Raw genomic sequence first — 22753 nt, 5'->3', positions numbered from 1 at the left:
CATTTTTCTCAAAAAATAATAACACACTGGTAACAAAAGTTACGTATATTATTGGGGCAAGGAATCCAATTACTACACTGAAATATCAGTGACTCAAGACAAGTGGTTCAGTATAGTATGATAGGAATTGAGGTACATCATAGCGGTACCTTATTTCTTATCATAATTAACGAACCGCTTGTCTTGGGTCACTGAAATTCCAGTGTAGTAATTGGATTCCTTGCCCCTATAATATACATAATTTTTATTACCACTGTATTATTAGTTTTTGAGAAAAATGCAAAAATAGACACAAATTTATCGAGGGGTGTAGTACCCCCTTAAATCTTTAGAATTTGCTACCTACTCTATGAAGGAAATAATAGTAAAGGACCATTCTTGATAGAACTAAATTTCACTTAGACCAGGTCTAACTTTAGACCCAGTCTAAACTCTTTTATGCATACGGACCCTAGAGTTTGACTTATCATTCCTGTAGAACATAAATGGTTTCTTTCCAATGTAGAGCAGGAGTCCAAATAAATGTTGGTCTGTAAAAATGAAAACATACATAAAAACTCACACATGGAATTTATTTTATTTTAGTTTATTCTCCATTTTAATTCAACTGGAATTGTCCATTGTAGTGTAAGATATTTTTCTTTGTATTTATGCATAGAGAGGAATCTTTAATGGAATTGTGAGCTCTATAAATTGTTATTATTACATTATTAAATTTTTGAGCTTTACAAATTGTCTTTATTATTATAACATTATTAAATTTTCTTTCTCTACCGACAGGATCAAGCGCGATATTCTACCATTAGTAACAGCTCTTTGTCAGAACGTTGACTACGAAGTCAGAGCGTGTATGTGTCGTCAACTGGACGCTGTAGCAAGGGGACTTGGGTAAGTTTTTAGGTTGCTATGGTAACTATTTTACTGTGGTTACTATGGAGAAAATGTTGTTTCTTCCTTAGATTGTGATCAGGACACAAATTGACACAGATTTTACAACTTTTGCCAAAATATTTCGTGAATTTTGACAATTTTGGTTATAGTGAGGCAAAATTGGGCTATATTACAAACAAACTTCAGAACATTTTTTAAACAAACTGCCCATCCATGTACCAAAATTGGCATAGAAAAGGGTCATACTAAATGGCTGAAAATGCGGCCTATGTTTGTGACACATCCCCATATGGTCATTTGTACTGAGTATATCCCTCCTCTCAGAATGGATTAATCTACTTGATTAATGATTTTGGTTCTGTGAAATGAATTCTACCTAACGTTTCATTATATTTTTGTAATCGCAGTATATTGCCGAATCGCATTCAACTCGGAACCTATTGCATTGTATTATTTTGTCAATAGAGGGGACATTACCATTTTTAACAACAAAGAGCTGTTTTTGTGTTGGTCACTACTCGCACTCAGTGACTCACATAAAAAAAAAAAAAGGAAGGTTTTATTGCAAACTCTAATGGTGACCCGCAGGTCAAATTGCTAGAACACTTCCCATGTTAGGGATGCTTATCAAAAGTCATAACAATACATTTGCGACCCTGGTAACTTCATACAAGGTTCTGATACTGATAGGGCTGTAAAAATAGATTTGTATTGCTCTTTTCGACTCACCCGAAAATCAGAAAAATAGGTTGTGTTTTCTTGTCTTTTTTCATGTTTGAATTTTCATATATTTGGTATCAAATTCACAAAATATTTTGCTGTAAGTAGTTTGTACTGAACAACTCTGATATATTAAAAAACAAGAGTGACACAATGTGATAAATCATTGTTTACCATTGTATTTTGTGGTGACCATGGATTTTGTAATATTGTAAGTGGCAAAAAAAATTACCGTAACCACTCGGGTATAAGCCCACTCCCCTAGATGGCAGATTTTACTTCAAAAATGGGGGTGGGCTTATAACCGAGGAGGGGCTAGTACTTGAATTTAGAAATAAGAAAAAATCATCCCCATTTGTATAATGCCCAATGTACCAGTAATTTCTATCATCTATGTCAATTTCTTTAAATTCTAAGTGTGGAATGTTGATTATCAACTGATTTTTTTTTATGTGAGAGAAATGCATTTAAGAACTTGGCCAAAATTTAGTACTGGGCGTATAGCCGAGTGCACCCATGTTCCCATAATGTCTTGAAAAATAGGGGGTGGGCTTATACCTGAAGGTGGGCTTATACCCGGGTGGTTACGGTAATGTAAAAAATACAGATCAACTAATCCAAACTTTGGCGCTTTAAGGGCAATTCAAACTTATTTTAGGTTTAGTGTTTGGACTATGAGCTAGCGTACACTGTGAAAAAGTCAACTATTCAATTTTGACCAAGCCACTATCAAATACTGCTTAATTCAGTTCCACGAGTAGCAGGGTTAGCGGTGACCTACCGAGTCCAGGGGTCCAAATTGACAAATAAAGGGGTCCAGGCATCTAATTCTACACAGATGCACAAAATTAAGGGGTCCAAATCACGGGTACCTGTCAAATCAAGGAGTCCTGGACCCCAAGACCCCTTAAAACGCTACCCCTGACGAGTAGTCACAGGTACAGTCACTACCTTAAAGAATCACCGTGAAACGTTGATTAGGTGAAGTGTGTACTTGTCCCATTCAAATCACACCAAACAGTTAAATTAATGTGAGTTTTTGATAAGTGTTGGCTTGTTGCCTGAATAAACATGAAAAGTCGTAAACAAAATGTCTGTGAAGACTTGCAGATTGTATAATCAATTTATTGTGATCCTTTCACAATCAAAATGGTATTCTGACTTTTTTATAGTGTCACATGGACAATGGCTATTCCAGTTGAAATCCATACACCCCTATAGAAGACATGACCTTACTCTTCCATACAGGGACTGTGAATTTCAAATGGGATTACCTGAATGGGTAACTCCATTTGAGATCTACACACCCTATGTGGGAGATTAAGATCATGTCTTCTATAGGGGTGTATGGATTTCAACTGGAATAGCCCGTGATACAGCAAACTGTTAAATCTCACATATATACCTTATGGAAAAGCAGTTATTATTATTTATTATGCACAGAATTATTGGATGGGAAAAATGCATGAAATTCTTACCTGCTGCTGCATTGACTTTCAATATTATTTGCAATTGATTATATGCCTTTTATGCCCATTACAAATACTTGCCTGTTAACCTTTCATAGTATATTAGTATTAAAGAGGAAGTCCTGCCAGAGCAGTAGCTGTTCTTCTAGGATGAACCAAACCTGCCTGGTTATCAATTAATCGGCGACAATTGACAAGTGACTTAGCTAATGTCTATATTTGTACTACACCAGGGTCATTTGTTTGGCAACATTTTTCTTAATATGATGGTTTGGTTCCACCCAGAAGAATTGCTCTGTTTTTTCTCTTATTTTATCGAGTGTAATATGCCATCAGCACAAAACTACAGACACTTGATTGAAAGGGCAAACCAAAACATCAAATTTAAGAATCATTGTTTTTGTCGGTAAAATGGATGTTAAGATTCAGTCAAAAGAAGTTTTGAACTTTCTAAATAATTCAATGATGCTTGTGAAATAGGCAATAATGAAAATATGAAAATTGATGAAAAGGGATTTGAACAATTCATTTATCTTGATTGTGTCATGTTTGTGCTGATCAGTCTCAAATCAAAGACTTGTATTGAGTGTGGGGCTATTCCAGTTTAAATTCATACACCCCATATGGAAGGCATGACATTAATCTCCTACACAAGTGATGTAGATTTCAAATGGATTCACCTATTCAGGTGACTTCATTTGAATTTCACATTCCCTGTGTGGAAGATTAAGATCATCCATAGGGGGTGTGTGGATTTCAACTGGAATTGTCCATAATTTATAAGAGAAAGCAACAAATTGGGCTGTTCCAGTTGAAACCCCTACATCCCCTATGGAAGATATGACCTTTATCTCCCACACAGGGGTGTAGATTTCAAATGGAATTACCCATTCAGGTTATCCCATTTGAAATTCACACTCCCTGCATGGAAGATTAAGATCATGTCTTCCATAGAGGGTGTATGGATTTCAACTGGAATAGTCCATACAATATACTGTGAAATGTTAAAGGGCATCATTTGAGTGCGATCTCCATTGTGGTGCATGACATCCCTTATACATCCTGGTTTTGCATGATGATGTTTTTATTTCTCTATTTTGTTTTGGGGTTCACTGCCCCCTTTTTCTCTTCCCCATGTATGTTCTTTCATCTTTTTCGTTGTCATGTGGAATTAAGTCTTGAACCAACTAAAAGTGCAATACTCCCAGAGCTCGTAGACCTATCCAACGATGAGGAAAGTTGTGTCCGATTGGCTGCGTTGGAGACCATCGTTAGCCTGCTTAGTCTATTAGATGATGGTAAGTCCTTGCATGGGTCTGGGAGGGAGGTTGATATATCTGGTGGATAGTCAAGGCAAGATATGCATCAATTCTCACTTGAGAGTTGACATATGAAGCTTTAAATTATGTGTCCTGGTTTCACAAAGCTTGCAAAACAGCTTAAGCCAAGTGTGCAATTGCACTGTACATTCCCATGTTTCACACAAGGGCAGTGGATTCAGAGACTTGAGATACATTTTGGCACCTGGTATGAGTTGCAGGTATTTGTGAAATTAGGTCGTAACCCATCAAAAGAGTGACATCATTGTGCTCCTGTGAAGTTGTCTAGCTATGCTTTGACTCCTTTTAAAGGTCAAGATGTATCTCCGAGTTTGAAGGTAGTGGTTAAATGAAGGCCCAGTGAAGTTGATTTCATTCTTCAAACTACAAAAAAATACACTGAACAAATCTTCAATTCGATATGGGACAAAGTAAGCATACATGTGCTTAATGGTAGTTTTGATTTTCCAAATCGAATAATTATTTTACACAGGCAAAAATCTTTTTCAAAGTTCCAACTTGCTCTGAGAAATTCTGCAAAAAACCCCTAAAACTTCAGTGAAGTTGCTTGGCTATCCACCATCAGAAGTAAGTAATAAGACTTGAAGAGTACATTGTGCATGGAGGGTATGAAATGCATGATGGGTAAATGCAATGCATGATGGGTACTACTGCATGATGGGTAATTTCAAAGCATGATTGATCACCTTTCCTGCACATTTTGTGTGACATATTTTACAGCACTGCTGTCTTTTAAGTTTGCAGTATTACACCTATTTTCACCATACATTTAATGAGCATACAGAAGAAGAAGAAAAATTTACTGAAATATTTGATTGTTATCAGAAACTTTATTTTATTTTGCTACTTTTATACTGCGGCAAAAACCTGCGAACCCTGGTTAGATGTAATCTAAAAACTTGTTAAAAAACTGGAGTCATTTTCTTACTTATGGAGTGTACTGACATGTTTTCCATTTCCAGCCCATCAACAGATACGGCAAGCCTTGTTGATAAAAAGAAAATTACTTTGAATAGTGTCATACAATGCTGTTAGTCATGTATTAATTTTGCATACTAATTCTAAAAGATGTTGGCCTGGTTTTTGTGTCAACACAACAAGGGATCTTCTTTTCTCATATGATATACCCAATTATGTTGGCACAATATGATGCATATATACTACAAAAATTATATAAAAAGAATTAGGCATTGTATTGTGCTTTAACGTATATATATCGTAAGGTTTTTGTTGTTGTTGTTGACGTGGTGTAATAAGAAAACAAAACCCTGACAAACTCAAAGACCTTAAAAAGAAGCACACATTACCAAATACACACACTCCTACATCTTAATGGAGAAGAGTATAGCGAGGGGGAAAAGTGTTGGATGTTGTATACTGTCTTTTTTCGGTTAACTCTAAGTTGTAGTAAATGACAATTCATATTATGTAACAGAAAATTTTAAACTTTACTGTCATTATCATGACTATAGAATTGCAGATTCATAAGTAATTTGAACATTTAAATTACTGCAACACTACTTGTTAAATAACTGGAAGTGCTTTTGGGGAACTTCTCATCATCAGTCAATGTTGTTAGCTCTGATGTTTCTTGAAAATAGCTTTGAGTGACGTAATCTCAAAACCATTTCCAAAAAGCATCAGAGCTAACAACATTGGCTGATGATGAGGCAGTTCCTCAAAAGCTCTCCTGGTAAGTGAAATTAACAAGTAGTGTTAAAGTTTTAATTTTCAATTTAGTTTAATGCAGCCATTCAACCTGAGGTTGAAAGTAATAGAGTTGTATCCATAGCTCCATAAATGTATGGATATAGAAATAGATACATATAGAAACGTCTAGTCGCCGCCCACCACCTGCAGTGTGTTAAGATGCCAAGAGAAAAGTTTAGTCACCTTACAGTACACACTTCACTCAGAACCGACCTCAATTCTCAGAAGATAATACCAATGAAAATCTCATTTTCAAAATTCATTGTATTTCCTCTATGGATTTTTTTCCTTTTTTTTGTTTTTGCGGAAAACAATCACTAACATTGAATTGGCCAGAGAATTCAACGTAGAAGATGATTCATGTTGCATAATTCATACTGATTTAATTCATATCCGTTTCGTCTCCCGAAGCGTCCAAGCTGGTGATGGTGATGCATCACTGAGAGCGGTATTAATGATAACTTGTTCTATTTATACTTGTGAGAACTGGTGTTCATTATGATTTGCTTTTGACATTAAAGTGAAGGTGCACGGATGATTTTTGTAAATAATCTCTGTGTGTCAAAATTTGATTCGTCCTTGTAACATTCCAGTAGATCTAGTGTTCATTGATTTGACCAAATAAAGCTAAAGTTTATTTTTCTTATGTTTGAACCATACATTAAGAACCATAGCAGGGCTCTATTATTTGTTGATCAACTTGCCCTTTTGGACAGAATGTATCAGTTTCTGCACCTAAGTTTCATTATCATTGAGGTATATAGGACATTTTATTTTTTCGGAGAAGAACAGGTAGGGCAACTACTTGATCATATTTCTACATGTTCATACTACATACTCTGAAAATTTCAGAAAAATATCATCGGGCATTTTAAAAAAAATCGCATTTTTGTTACTAAAAACCAAGGTGGGGTAACAAGTAAAACATATTGTGCTAAATCAAGCAAGCACTGCATAATGATTTTCTACTGAGATTGTAATTAGAGAATAAAGGTATTGTTTTTAGCCGCTGGAGTGCATCTATCGTCTCATATAACACGGGCGAGATCATTATTTTAAGTAAAACAACGAGGCGAAGCCGAGTTGTTTTATGCCAAAAATAATGATGTCGCCCGTGTTATATGAGACGATAGATGCACAACAGCGACTAAAACAATACCTTTATTCTCATTCTTAAACACTTCAATTCAAATTAAAAGTATTACAAATTTTAATCAAATTAAATCCTACATTTTACAAGGAATTACCTAGGGCTTAAAATCGATCAGTCCAGTTGTTGCTATGCGCCTCCGATTGGTTTAAATAGCGAGTAAGCGTATCGCACCGCTGCACACGCGATGACTCGTGTGATATCGTGTCATATCACACGGGTAAGAACCAATAAGATTGCAGGAACGCTCTCAAGCGTTTAAGAATATTTGATATATCACAATCAACCTCCTGTGTGTGTGTGGGAGGGGGGTGGTGAGAGAGGGGGTGTATAATTATGCGCATGCTACTTTTTTGCTTGAAACCTTATCCTCTTACAATTTCTAATAACTCAACCAAAATAGTGATAGGTTCAGTATCACCTCAAGCCCAGGTGTGATGATGCAATATTGTAAAGCAGATAGGTGTCAGTGGAATACATGCCCACAGGAATGGAAGGGCTTCATCAAAGGAATATTAACTCTTGTTCAAACATTCATGTAATAAAGGTTGACTCTATCAACCCATTTTATTTCTATTAAAGTCACTATGGTTAAAATAGAAAATCTTTTCATCTTCAGTGGAAACAGGTCTGTTCTTATTTATATTTCAATGTCTTGTGTGACTCTTGAGTTAAGGGGACTCGATCTTTTGTGCGTAATTATAGAGGGCCAGGGGATTCACTCTATCATTAAAAAAATCATTTGAAGAAGAAAGAGAATAAAAACTGTAGTGTAATTCACGCCAGACACAATTTCTTTATATGACAAAAATTAATTTTTGTAATCGATCAAAAAACAAACATTTTATATCAATTTTAAATTTAGCCTGAATCCGTAAATATGGTACCTCTACGCCCTTTTTTTTAGGTCAAGGCTGTTTTTACCATTATGCAGCGAACCATTGTTGAAGCTATTTCACATACATGTATAAAACATTCTAGAGAAAGAATGATGCCATATACTGTTGAAATATCTTTTGTTGATTTCGAATGATAATGTCATGAAGTCGTAAATTTTAAGGTCAAATTCCTAAAACCAAAACAAAACATTGCAGCAGCTAGATATTTCCCGACTTACATGCAATTTCATCATCACATCAGTGTCTTTATTATTTGTTTGAAACCTTTCCCAAACGTTACGTGCTCTTTATGCATAAAAGCGGCTAATCTATCTTTACAAAACTGGTCTTTTTTTTAGTAAACAAAAGGCTAAAGATGGCAATATGAGATTTATCATTTATCATTACACTACTCCACTCAACTGCCACCGTGGCGAACGGTAAAGCGCTAGACGCGTGTCGAAGGAAGTTTCAATCGCTGGTTCGAATCCCAACGAAGCCTGTGGAAACTTTTTTTTCTTCAAAATTCATGATCGCATTCCGAAATGAGTCACTTGTCGGTAAATCATGTATCGTATCCTTATGGTGAAGCTTAACTGTTACGGTGAAGCTTTGCCACACAAAGCGTAAGTAACATAGGTACAGAGCCCAACTGCGTGCACACCATTCTATATCAGTCCACAATGTTATGAGTTTTGTCATTTTAAAAGTTAATTAAAGGGTAAATGTGCCTGAAAAATGGTGTTCTTTGGACTTAACATGTAAAGCCATTTTACTTGACACAATTATTACCATTAAATTTTGAAGAAAAGACAAATGGTGGTGGTCCAGAGCCCGGGGTTCAGAGATCCAGAAGTCCCAGGATCAAAACCCTATCAAGGATTTGTTTGCTTGACCAACTGATAGAAAAGAGTAATAATTATAATTGCCAATTCAAATAATGGACAACAAGGGGAAAGCATTGTCTCAGGATACCCATATGCATATAACTTCTTTATCGAGATCAGAAGCACCGATTATGCAATATACAAACGTGGTGTAGATCAGGTGTCAACGGTGGGGAAAATCTTACCACGAGGGATTATGATGATCACCAAGTGAAAGATTTGCCTAATTTGGGTCATTTTACCCCAAGGGCTTCAAAATTTTCATGAATTGCAATTAGCTTTAATTTGTTAAACATCAAAGTTGTTCCGGGCCGGATTCGATATTCTACATTAAAGTGATTGCATGCTTAGTAAATAGGTCATTCCCTTTGAAATCCAAACTCCCCCTGAAAATTTTGGAGATATCTACTACAGAGTGTATGAATTTCAAATGCAGTTAGCACATTAACTAAATCTATTTGAAACCCTCTCTGCCGCTCTGGAATTACGATTCAGGTTGAATCGATTCAGGTTGAATCTTTATAGAGGGTGTATGACATTCAAATGGAGCTGCCTAATTTGTTTGTTCCATTTGAAATTAATACCCCTCCTGTGGAAGATATTTCTAGCATCTTCCACAGGGGTAGTGTGGCTTTTAAATGGAATAACCCATTAAACAAGGCAGGTAAAACATCAACACAAGGTGTCATCTAGTGCTGCTGATGTAAGATTACAATTTTTACCCACAAAAAGTTGCAGCTTTTTTTTATGTGAACTTACATATCCTTTGGTGAAAGACCCAATTTTAATTTAGAAAGTGACTGAAAAAAATGAGTTTGGGGAATCTTCAGAGGTGACAGTGTGAAGGTATATCATATCTACAGGGGTGAAATGTTACAAAATAAAGTTGTTATCCTTCCTTGCCAGATTTGGGTATTTAGGTTGTGTGACATAGGAGGTTTCCATGCCATCCTTTTTGAAATGCTAGGAGGGCTGCTTTCCGGTTGCTATGAGGATTTATTTCCATGCGATGGTAGTGATAAAGATGTCCATGATACCTACATTATGCAATTAGGTGATAAAGAGGATTGAAAAATATAATTGCCTGTGGAGAAGAAATAAGCTATCAGAACCATCTAAAGAGATCTATGGGGAATTTTCTACAAGCCCAGTTGAAATTATGACATGCACCCCTAATGGACTTGTCACATTGTACAATGTTTAACCAAATTTCAGCCCGTAATGTAATTTACCAAGTATATTACAAACTTTGATAATACACACGCCTACTGCAAAGCAAAAGAGTGTTGAACTTTTTTTTGTGTGGTGTATGTGAAATCCAATATTGATGGATTTCCCATATAGCATTACACATTTTACTCTTTTATATTCTTTGAGTGATTCTCCTCTTTATGTTTACTATTTTCCCCTGTGAGAAAATGGACTTTGTGGGCTACTATAACCTGTCTTAGAGACTGTAAATGACCCAAGGGTTGCTGGTTTGAATATCCATGATTCGCACGTGTGGAATAATTTAAGCATTCCCAATAGCATCTTTTAAGTTTAATGAATAAATAAAATGTCATTATTTATACCATAGACAATAGTTTTTTTGTTTCTTTTTTTAGTCATAAAATGTCATTATTTATACCATAGACAATAGTTGTTTTTGTTTCTTTTTTTAGTTAGTTTAGTTTTTATTTAGCTTTGCAACATACAAATATGCAGAAAAATGATTAAACATAATTTATTTTTTTTGATAATTTTTAATTTTTCTTGTTTTTGGTTTCTTGTTAGTTTCTTAGGAAAACTGTGACAAAGGCTAATAAAACAAATATTTTGAGTTGATTTGAATCAGTCCCACAAAACTTGAAAGAACGTTTCTGTTTGGACAAAATAAAAAAAACTCGTGAAGAATCTAAAATTCAATTCTTACATGTGACACGGTCTGCTCCATCAAGCCAAAGGAGGCATTTTGGAAAATTATACTACAAATATTACTATAATTATTACCTATACAAACATTAGGCTAGCATATATACTGAAAACACCAAGGTCCGTATGCACAAAAGAGTTAGACCGGGTCTAAAGTTAGACCTGGTCTAAGTGGAATTAAGTCCCATCAGGAAAGGTCCTTTACTATTATTTCTTTCCAATAGTAGCTAGCAAATTTTAAAGATTTTAATGCAAAGTTCAAAAATAATACAAAATAACTTGCAAATGTAAAGGAAAATGTCCTTTCTCCTGGGACTTAATTCCACTTAGACCAAGTCTAACTTTAGACTTGGTCTAAATCTTTTGTGCATACGGACCCAAAGGTCTAGCATATACTTTGTTCTAAAGTTCTGAAGTTTTGTGATGTCTATTTTCTTATGTATTTTATTGTTTTTTTACTCCATATTTTTGCCTTTCTCAATTTCAAATTTGCTGCCTATGGCCCCCATGGACCAGATCGTGGCACATGTAAGCTTGAAATGCTTGAAGTTGTCAAAACTATATACGCACATGATGAAATATGTTTACCTGGGACTGGGAAAAAATTCCCTTATATAATGTAATTGGTATTCTATTTGCAGCGTAATTTCACAAGTAGCACCAAATGTGAGATTTCTTTCTCAGCAGAGACAAATTACCACATTGGGCTATTCCACTAGTTGAAATCCACTCTACCCCTGTGGAAGATTTTGGAAATATGTTCCATAGGGGGAGTATGTTATTCAAATGTATTGTTCAGGGTTAATCAGTTTGAAACTCATACTCCCTGTATTATGGCTTTACCTTTATCTTCCACAACTGGAGTGAGTATTTCCAGTGTAAGCTACCCAATTGTCCAGTCTATTCGAAACTCACACTCCCTCCATGGAAGACTTACGTTTATTCTTCCACAGGGGTAGTGTGCACACACAGACTTATTACCCTTGCAAGATTCAGTCGTGTTTTTTTTTTCACACGAATAATCGAGTATGTTGACTTTAATCAAGATCATTGTCATACAACCTAAATCTCAAATGGAATTTAAACCCTTGAGAATGGATGTCAAGTACAGTTGAAGATTCCATATTTTTTATATTTTTTCAAATAAATAATATATAATAATAATAATAGAGCATATTTATACCATGCAAAAATCATCAAAAAGATCTTCAAAAAGATTTTCTAATATATAGAATATTAGAATTTCTAAATATCACAATCAGTATTAGATATCTAGAAAATGTAGAAAAATGAGGTCAAATAAGACTAATATTTAGGTCTGTATTTTTTTAGATGAGATTTTTCTGTGGAAATTTGTTAACAAATAGTAAGGCAGCATAAAATTGTAAGCAGGGTAATTCAGGAATGAATTACAATTTTCTAACACTTTTAAGAACTTGTCTAATGCAAATGTTCAGGATACTGTTACAATTTTTTCCCGGATTGGATACATTTTGGCTTTGATCGAAATACTTGCAGGGTGTAAAACAAATGTATTTGATCTTGGCACGTGTAAATACACAATGAAGTTAGTCAACGTGTGGAGTTTCATGAACCGAACGTGCTTACGGTGCTAATAGTAGGCTAGAAAAACATGTTGAATGTTTTCATGCTCTGATATGTTACACCATTGTCACGCCTTTGACTCTTGTATGTTGTGAGTGGCGGGCCTCTTGGCTCTCGGGTGTTTCCACCATTGTGTACTTGATGGAAGTGTTCCGAATGGATGATTCTAGTTGAAATCCACACCCCCTATGGAAGTCATGATCATGACCCACATAGGGGGTGTAGATTTCAAATGGAGTCACCCATGCAGGTATTCCCATTTTAAATTTATACTCCCTGTGTAGGAGATTAAGATCATGTCTTCTTTGGGGTATATGGATGTCAACTGGAATATCCCAGTATGACCATTGACAGGAAAAAGTGCAGTGAAAATGTCCTCCTTGCCGAACTCAAAATGGTGGAAGTCCTGCAATTACTGATACTTCAGCAGAGTGTGATTTTTGATTTTCGATATAAAGAGATGTGGAAACAAGGGGAAATAGTATAAAGAATAACTTCCCCTAACTCAAACTGACTTTTTGTTTCCAAATGTCACTTTACCTCAACTTAAGAAGTATCCACACCATCTACTTTAAGTTTCATTTGAAAGTATCAAGTACATGTCACCATCTGCTCATGGTCTATCTTTAGCCAGCTGGTTAGACCCGACTCCAGATGTCAACAGTATAGGTATATCATTTTCGTAGAGGAATTGTTTAGGATGCTCATACATTTTTGTATCATCGGGAAACAGGATAATGTAAATTACAATGGCAGATTTGTGAAAGTGAAAGTGCCCCCCCCAAAAAAAAACATTAAAACAACGCAACAACAGCTAATAAAACAAAAAACACCTCACCAGGGCAACTTGAAGGTTTACTCAAAGTGAACAAGCACAGAAAGTGATTTATACTTGGTATCTTGGCCCGAAAATTTCTTTTTAGAAGTTACAATAAGTTATGCAAATCTGAGTAAGCTGAAAACATGGATGAGCTAAGAAAGCGAAACCAACCCACAAAGTCAGATTTTCTGCATCTCCTTGAAAATTTCAAGCAAATCAGCTATTCCTGTTGAAATCCATACACCCCCCTATGGATGATATAACCTCTTATCTTCCACACAGGGAATGTGTATTTCAAATGGGGTTACCTGCATGGGTGACTCCATGTGCAGGAGATTAAGGTCATGTCTTCCATAGGGTGTGTATGGATTTCAACCAGAATATATAGCCGGTAAATACTAGATAGATAAATTCAATCACATACACACAATCAGACTGTACAATGGTATACATGTTCTAAGATGGTGTAATGTAACACAGAAATAGTTTAAGTTTCATTACATGTGACAGCTGCCTTGTAATTAGTAATATTATACATTGAACTGTTTCTCTGTTGTATCACCCTTGACTGTGATGATAACTTCAGGGTGATGCTGATAACTTATTTAGCCTCTTTGCCAAGTTTTGACAAAATGTATAATTTTTAAGGCGAGTTAGATCCATCAGGCCATATTTTCCCAGCTTTTGGTCATTTTACTTTGATAATACAATTTATTGCAGGGGGGGGGGCTTTAGCACAAACATGGTTAGCTCAGGCACCGTTCCGACTCGCCTTAATTTAAAGAAAAAGTCCAATGTAGCTTTTGTACCAAAGCAGAAAGTTTCAACAAAATCAATGTTTTATTCTTTAAAGTTGGGTGACTCAAACTGGTGGAACCAACGATTTAAGGGCAGAGTAATGGGAGAGAACATGGACCTTTTCGAGCTTCATTATTTCTGAATTGTATGTCCAAAGTATATAAAACTATACATTTTTGGAAAGGAAATGAGTCAAGGAATCCCATGGTGACGTCAGATTTGTTCAAAAATCTCAAGTTTTTGAAAAAATCACAAAAATTCACTTTTTACCCCAATTTTTTTGTGACAACTTAGAAAAAAATCCGTTCAAAAAAAAAAAAAAATCAGTTAGCTTTTCATGAAGAAGAGACATGAACTTAGGGAAGGTTTTTTATTTTTTGAAATTCGTCTTTTTTCTAAATATTGAAAGAAACATGTGAAAAAAGCCATTTTGTCACTCTATTAAGCTAAAAATTGCATATAATGGTGTATATTTTTGTTTAAAACAAATATTTTGAAAAAATGAAAAAACCTTCCCTAGACTTTGATGTACTCTAAAGGATAGTGCAAAAAGTTTACCCTTTGCTTGCATATTTTTGAGTTATCTTGTCACAAAAATCGCATAATATTGTCAAAAGTGAACACTGAGAAATCGACGTTTTAGTAAAAAAATGTCAAAATTATGCACAAAACATCCTTAAATTTTAAAACGGTAAGACTTTCACACTTGCAAAAGCTGTATCTGGTGCATGGTCTAAATATGCATCTTTTTTGCACCAATGAATCTATAATCTCTGCTTTCAGTGCGCCAAAATTTAAAATAATTAAAAATCTAAGTGGCATTTTGACTGCAAATTTTGTTTTGTTTACACCACATTTGCTGGCGTTAACAACATACCGAATGCGCCTTGACTCGTTGGACATACGCGCAAGAGAGTTGCGCCCGCACACGCTTGACGCGAATCGCTAGCGTAATCACAATATTTCGCATTCAAGCGCATTTCTGACTCATTATTTCCCGCCAATTTACTAAGCTGTCTTGAGCCATGTGACTTTTTAGAGTTGAAAAGAGTGAAATAAATCAAGCAAAAATACAAATAAATATTAGCAAGTTGTATTTTATCAGTTTCAAGTGAAAGAATACATCTTAGTGTTGATAAATATCAAAAAATCTCAAATTCGGTCGTGGACGAATGTGTCTTCCATTACTCTGGCCTTAACCACATTCTATTGTTCCGAGTTGTACCAGGCCCAGTTGCTGGTTCTGTCTGGGCACCGGTGGTTTGGTTCTGATACTATCCCTTCTTGGGATGAACAATAGAGTGGTTGCTTCAATTGATGCATGGTATGCAACCCATACTTAGCTTATAGACTTACTTCATCTGATACTATTTCACAAGCTTACTGATTTAATATTTGATGTTCTGATGCAGTTTTTGAATGCAGCAAAATGTAGGTTTAAAAAATGTAAATTACTTATGGTGACATGTATTGTCATCATCTACCTTCACTTTAGGTGTTCCCATCAAATATAAAATCCCAGATAACAAGGTAACATATCATGTTCTATAATGACAATGAAATATGCTTCAAATCACTTTTTCAAATTGAATAGCAGAGTTTGACAGTTCTTTTAATAATATAAGAGGGGAGTTTTGAACAAGAAATGAATATGTGTAATCGGTATTTTCTGCCTTCATTTAAAATTTAGATATGATTGATTGAAAGGAAGGCTTTCAGGGAATTCTGCACATGATCTGGGCTATTTCAGTTGAAATCCATACCCCCTATGAAAAACATGACCTTAATTTTCCAAACAGGGAGTGTGAATTTCAAATGGGGTTACCTGAATTGGAGACTCCATTCGAAATCTACACCCCTTTTGTGGAAGATTAAGGTCATGTATTTCATAGGGGGTGTATGGATTTCAACTGGAAGAGCCCTTTTTAATCAGGTGCATCATGTTCAGCCCACACCACCAGTACAGGTTAAATACACTGAACAACAAGAACAAATTTCCCGGTATACTGAATTTGAACGTAGTGTATGCATGGTTTTTGATTGACATGTGAAAAGTTCTCAGACTCACAGGATGTATAATAACATGAACATTGCAGATTTACCAAGCATTAAGTATGTGGGATATTGGAGCTACTTTATTTCCGAAACTGCCTGGGCCCCCTGAGATTTTTGCACGGATATATATATGGTCAATTCCAGCGAAAGCGGGACAAAATTCTCTCTATGTTAACTTTCCACTTTAAAATGCCATTAATAAAGGAAATCACGTTATTGATGGAGCATATCATGTCACGTCCAATGTGCTCTCTTCGTGCATATAGGCCTTTACTAGCAAGTCATACCAGGGGACAAGTTATGATGGCTTAAATGAATTGGCGTTACCCACCAATTCAAAGATAAAGCACCATATATGTCATTGATTGTCCTTCAATCAAAATGAAATTATTACCCGTTAGAAAGGCGTTTGCATGATCTCTCATCATATGTAAAACGATTGAATTCCACCAAAGTTTGTGGAGTCTAGAGGCCATTAAGTCAATATGGCTAATAATTTTGTTACCAGCGTATCAAAAATAAAATGATCATTCTGAAAAATGTTAAGTGAATATGCCATAAATGACTATATCATGAAACGAAGTTTCGTTCTATAATTCTGAGGTCCAAGTGATTATTTTATGCAAATCGTTTTACCCATAAAATTCCATAAAATCAAATTTGGCGTTACCCACGTATCAACTGTTACCCACGAGTCCAGCAAATATAATTGCCATAACTTAAATTAACATTAAATGACTTTGGACACAGAATTTAGTTTGACAAGCGCTTAAAATTGTAAATCGTAAAAATAAGTTCACCGCTTAAAAAAGAATCTACGACGGTTTAAACTTTTGTTACCCACGAATCCCGAATAGATGCTAACCTTGAAAAACAAGGAGATTGTTTATTTAAAGTTTAAATCAGCACATATTCAAGCCATGGGTATGCTATAATTTTTACAGTACTTACAGTTTATGCACCTAAGAAACTCAAACCCCAAAACGGCACTATAGTACTTATAGCTTTACCCACGAATTCGGCGTTACCCACGAATCCAAGGATTTACTCGTAAATTATATGTTTCTTATGCATCTTAACATTTTGAAAACATGCGAAATAGGTTCCAAAACAGTCCTGTTTAATAGCGTCCTCTTGAAGGTATACTGAAGCTGTATCATGAAGTTTTGATTGATTATCCTAAATTACCATTTTTTGGTAAATGCAATTGGTTAGAGAAGCGGGAATCATTGAAACACAATGGAGGAATAACCGCATGGTGGTTTCCAACCTTCTGTAATATTGTCTATTCTGCCGCTTACCAATACATACCTTCAAATATGTGTTACCCACGAACATTTTGGTTACCCACGAGTCCCTACTTAAATTATAGTTAACAATGTATTGATAGTGTTTTAGTTCATAGGAACTGTCAAACACGAGTTAATAGAATATTGCTGCATGAAAATATGGAATTATTTTACTAAAATAATAATATAAAACTGTTTGCTCTGTCTATTTGAATTTGGCAACTTCATTATTCTCAAAATTTTATACCCAAAATGCCATAATGATCCATTCTAAATATTCCATGTAGTTTGTATTTTGATTAAAATTCATTTTAGTGCCATTGCAGCCTGAATTATTGACATACGGAAAAGTATTTTTTATTTTTATTAACAAAGAATACTAGGAAATGCTATTTTCCAGACGCTGTTACACACGAATCCATCCGAGATCCTCATCCTGCTGATTTAGATACAAAATCTAACTTTATATTTATATGAAGCATTTATTCTAATCTTTCGAAATAATACAGTTATGTTAATTGACAGCCACTTTGGAAAGAGTTCGAAGAATTGACACAATCTTAACTGTACACCTGGTTCTTTCTTAAAATGTATAATAACCAAAATATTTCTTTGTAGATATATGTAATAAAATTCTATTTTACGTTCAAAGTCTTCACCGATTTCTAGTGTATATGAGTCACACATAAAATATTGAAAGATATTAAAGAAAGTGAAATGTTATGGCGTACAACAGGTGAAAAAGGCTTGAATTCGTGGGTAACATGCACATGCGCATTTAACACTTTATTTGGTCTAGCAAGAAAAGTTATTTTTCAATCTGATGGCACTTCCACCTGATGATTCACTAGATATGATCGTCTCATTTGATAAGTCTAGAATTGAAAAGGAAAACATTTTCAAAATGGCCCCAGAGAGAATTTTGTCCCGGTTTGGCTGGAATTGACCATATATATATATATATATATATATATATATATATAAAAGAATAAGTGATATTAGAATTTCAAGCATGCAATACATTTTTGGACAGTTCATCTTCTTCTGGGTTATTGGTATTGACAGATCGTCTGCACTTCAGTTCTGGTATAACTTGAACTTGAGTGTCGACAGGATCGGAAAAATGTTTAAATAATAAGTATTTATTTATTATTTTAATAATGTTATCATTTAAAATACTTTAAATAATTAATTTGTAAGATTACAATATTTTTTATAATTTTAATAAAACACTTAAAACAATATTTTGTAATCAAAAAAAAAAAACTTTGATAGGTCAGAGTTCAGCTGGACCGAAATTGCCAAAACTGTCCCACAATGCATTTGGACTTGAATGCTTAAATCATGTATTGCAAGGACACTATCTAGTCACTACATACATAAGTTCCGTAGGGGGGCCTCAACTAGATTTTATACAAGATGTTACCAATGATTTTTCACTGCAGAAACCATTGAGCACAAAAATTCCTATGTTGCTGATAGTAGGTGTGGCTTGTATATATATAGATAGAAAACAAAATAGAAACATTTCATGCTACGGAGGTGTAAACACCAGGTACATTGAAACTTACAAACCTGCACTGGTGGTGTGTGTTCACTCCACATATTCTTGCCAAAATGATCTCATTACAAGGGGGCATAGCCTAGTGACCTCTATTCAACAATCACAGCTCAAAGTTGACTTCAAGTTGTGGAGTATGAGTTTCTATACTCAAAACATTCAGAGGTCACCCATATTAGTGTATAGTGGGGTTAAAGAACTTTGTAACCATAGATGAGGTGTATATGTTGGAGATGGATCAGGGACACCATAGTTATGCATATTTACTTGTTCATCAATATTTGAGATGCAATGACTTGGAAGTGTTAAGTATGCATCCCACAAAGTTTATGTCAAGTCATTCGCTGAGAGCCAGGAGATATCACCGTGCCTATTAAAAGTTTATGACCAGATCAGCAGACTTGTTCCACATTTCTCCTCATAAAAACCTGAAATTTTGGTATCAGAAGAAAGCTCATATTTTCCTCAGGGGCTGTGCAATAATTATGAGCCCTGGGGAGGGTAAAATTAGGGGGGCAAGAAATTTTTGTCGAGCCGAAGGGGGGGAGGCAAGCAATTTTTGGCAAAAAGTTGACATTTTGTGAAATCAGAAAATTCTTTTTTTGCTGATTAAATATTTTACAGAAGGGCTTACTTTTTACCCATACACTTATTTTCACGAGAAGGTTATTCTTCCAGCTAGGACTCAAAAAGTTTTCCAACAGGTAATAGTACCTTTTATTTCTATAACATTCCAAACAGACCTTTTTCTTATATTTTGAAGTAGGAAGTTTGCAAGTTCACCCCCACACATTTAGCTTGTTTCTAATTTTGCTTATTTCAACAATTTTCCCACATACACTTATGCATTGGGCTATTCCAGTTGAAGTCCATATACCCCTATGGAAGACATGACCTTAATCTCCCACACAGGGAGTGTAGATATCAAATGGAGACACCCATTCAGGTAACCCCATTCAACTGGAATAACACATTACATTTAAACATTTATATCGTTAATAAGAGCACAAAAAGTGTTAAAAATCATGAAACATAAAAATGTTCTCCTAAAAAGCACTTCCTGTACTAGTGTTATGTCCAAGTCAATGTGAAATTTGAAGTTACTAAATTTTGAAAGAGTGATAGTTAAATGAAAGTAACCCTTTTCTAGAAAAATATCTTTACAGTGAGTTTTCAACAAATAAACTGATGCAGCATCGCAGGGCTCGTTAATCAATATGGATTTAGTATATTTTGGCAAAAACATGTAAAATGTGGATTTAGTAATGTGATGGCAAAGCATGCAACAATGATGAGTAACTAGGGAATCAACACATAAACGAATACCGTATCATGGCTTCAAGCTACGTCTGTGTGGATAAATTGATATTCAGATGACACAACAAGGAATTATGGAAATAGTTTGCAAAGATGGATCTGTCATGCCGTTTTTGAGTAAAACTTTTCATGTATGAATGGATATGGGTTATTCAGTTGAAATCCATACCCCCTATGGAAGATATGACCGTAATCTTCCACACAAGGGAGTGTGAATTTCAAATGCTCGTTACTTGAATGGGTGACTCTGTTTGAAATCTGCACTCCCTATGTCGGAGATTAAGGTCATGTCTTCCACAGGGGGTGTATGGATTTTAACTGGAATTGCCAAAGATAAAGGTGGTTTGGAAATATATTAATGACACCAGACAAAAAAAATTCTAAAAAAATACAACAGAATGACAAAACAGTATATTAATCAAATATGTGGAGGCAAAGTTGTTAATGTTTGATACGGAGCAGAAGTCATTCGGTAAGAAACATAAAAGAAAAGACATTGAGAAGATCAGTTGGAATGTTGGGTTACTGAGAATGATTGATAATGGTTTAAACAAACATCGATAATGCAAAGGAAAAAAGGTGTAATATGAACTGATATCACACAAATACAGAAATTGGGTCAACCTGTGAATGTTGAAGGAGGAGGATCTGAATTCATCTTGTTTACTTTTATCCTCTAATACCCTGAGGTTAGGGGTGTCAAGGGAAGGTATAACTTTTCTCTGGATTTCGTCGTTCGTTGTATTCTTCCAGTTTGGAATTAAAAGTTTGCATGCCATACAAAAAGTTTATTTGAAACACACAACACAAAAATTGGAACAAAATTGTGAATAATTAGGGAGGAGAACTAATAATTAGTATGAATTCCTTACAAAGGTATCTGCAGTTTTTAGACACTACTCTATATGCAGAAATTCATCAAATAATATCCATAAAGAAGTTAATAAAAGTGAAAACGTGAAAAAATCAGAATTTTGACAAATCCTGAGGGTGCCCTCCTCAGAAAATGTTAAAATATGGCGTTAACAGGGCCTGTGTGTATAAATTTTTTGCCGTAGCAACATTTTTTACAGGCAAGTGTATGAAATATGGGAGAAAATTATCTGTACACCACATACAGATCTGATGTGTCCATTAAGTTTTTGAGGTGACAACTCTCATCTAGTCTGAAGGTTCCCTAGTCCGAAGGCTCCTTAGTCCAAAGTTTGCTAGTCCGAACATGTATTATACCATTCGCTAGTCCGAATTCTGAAAAAGGTTCGCTAGTCCGAATATCTGGTTCTCTAGTCCGAATATAGAATAAGGCTCGCTAACCCTATCCCTAAACTCTAAACCCTAACCCTAAACACTAACCATAACCCAAAACCCTAACCCTTATTCTATATTCGGACTAGAGAACCTTCGGACTAGAGAACCTTTGGACTAGCGACCCTTCGGACTAGAGAGAAGTCACAGTTTTTGAGACAAGAGAGCAATATGTACTTACCATAAAGTGCGCAGCAATTTTAGACACGATTTAATGCTTTTTGCAAAATGACATGAAGTGCTGCACTACTTTAGCATTTTCTCTCAATAATGAGCAATTCCGGTTTAAATCCATACACCCCCTATGGAAGGCATGACTTGAAATCTACACCCCCTGTGTGGGCGATTAAGGTCATGTCTTCCATAAGGGGTGGGTGGATTTCAACTGGAATAGCCTAATGTTAATGTTGATTTACAATGTTATAATTTTTTTCTATTTCAGATACCTGTACTCAAACAATTATTCCATTAGTGTGTAAATTTTGTGAGAATGCAATGCAGAGTGAAGACTCGACGCTGCCAGTGGTGGCTAAACAGTTTGGAAAGTTGTGCCATGGATTATCAGGTAATTATCGTGCATGTAGATTTAGTGTATTGGGTAAAATAAACCATGAGAGTAGTCAGTCCTTGGGAGGGATGGTAAGCTGTCAGTTTTATGTACTCAGAGCCATACATGTATCATGGAGGCAGTTTTGGAAGGATTAGGGAGTGAACCCCTTGACTCTTCCAATCCATCCTGATGTTTATCACGGACCCCATGTGGAAATGGGTTATTCCATTTGAAATCCATACACCCCCTATGGAAGACATGACCTTAGTCTCCTACACAGGAGTTGTAGATTTCAAATGCAGTCACCCATTCAGGTAACCCATTTGAAATTCAAACTCCCTGTGTGGACTGAAAATTGAGGTCATGTCTTCCATAGGGGGTGTTGAAAGCTTTGATGGGTTATCAAGGAGTGTTGTCAAGCAATCCAAATAAACAAAAACTAAATAAAAGTCAAGTGACTGGAGACTGGTTTCATGACTCCTCTTTTCTGTAAA

At 35.3% G+C, this 22753-nt stretch overlaps 1 protein-coding gene across 1 annotated transcript in view; it reads left to right on the top strand.

The window, feature by feature from the left end:
• Positions 1 to 22753, top strand: part of LOC140157218 (serine/threonine-protein phosphatase 4 regulatory subunit 4-like) — a 185339-nt gene that overhangs the window by 93733 nt on the left and 68853 nt on the right. Inside the window, exons 7-9 of the mRNA XM_072180372.1 lie at positions 781 to 888; positions 4257 to 4378; positions 22152 to 22274. Of these exons, the coding sequence (XP_072036473.1) occupies positions 781 to 888; positions 4257 to 4378; positions 22152 to 22274 (353 nt within the window). The remainder of the gene's footprint in view (positions 1 to 780; positions 889 to 4256; positions 4379 to 22151; positions 22275 to 22753) is intronic.

This window comes from Amphiura filiformis, chromosome 1 (assembly GCF_039555335.1).
Source record: "Amphiura filiformis chromosome 1, Afil_fr2py, whole genome shotgun sequence".
NCBI lineage: Eukaryota > Metazoa > Echinodermata > Ophiuroidea > Amphilepidida > Amphiuridae > Amphiura > Amphiura filiformis.
The sequence above is the reverse complement of the archived record's forward strand: the minus strand, read 5'-3'. Positions and strand labels throughout refer to the sequence as shown.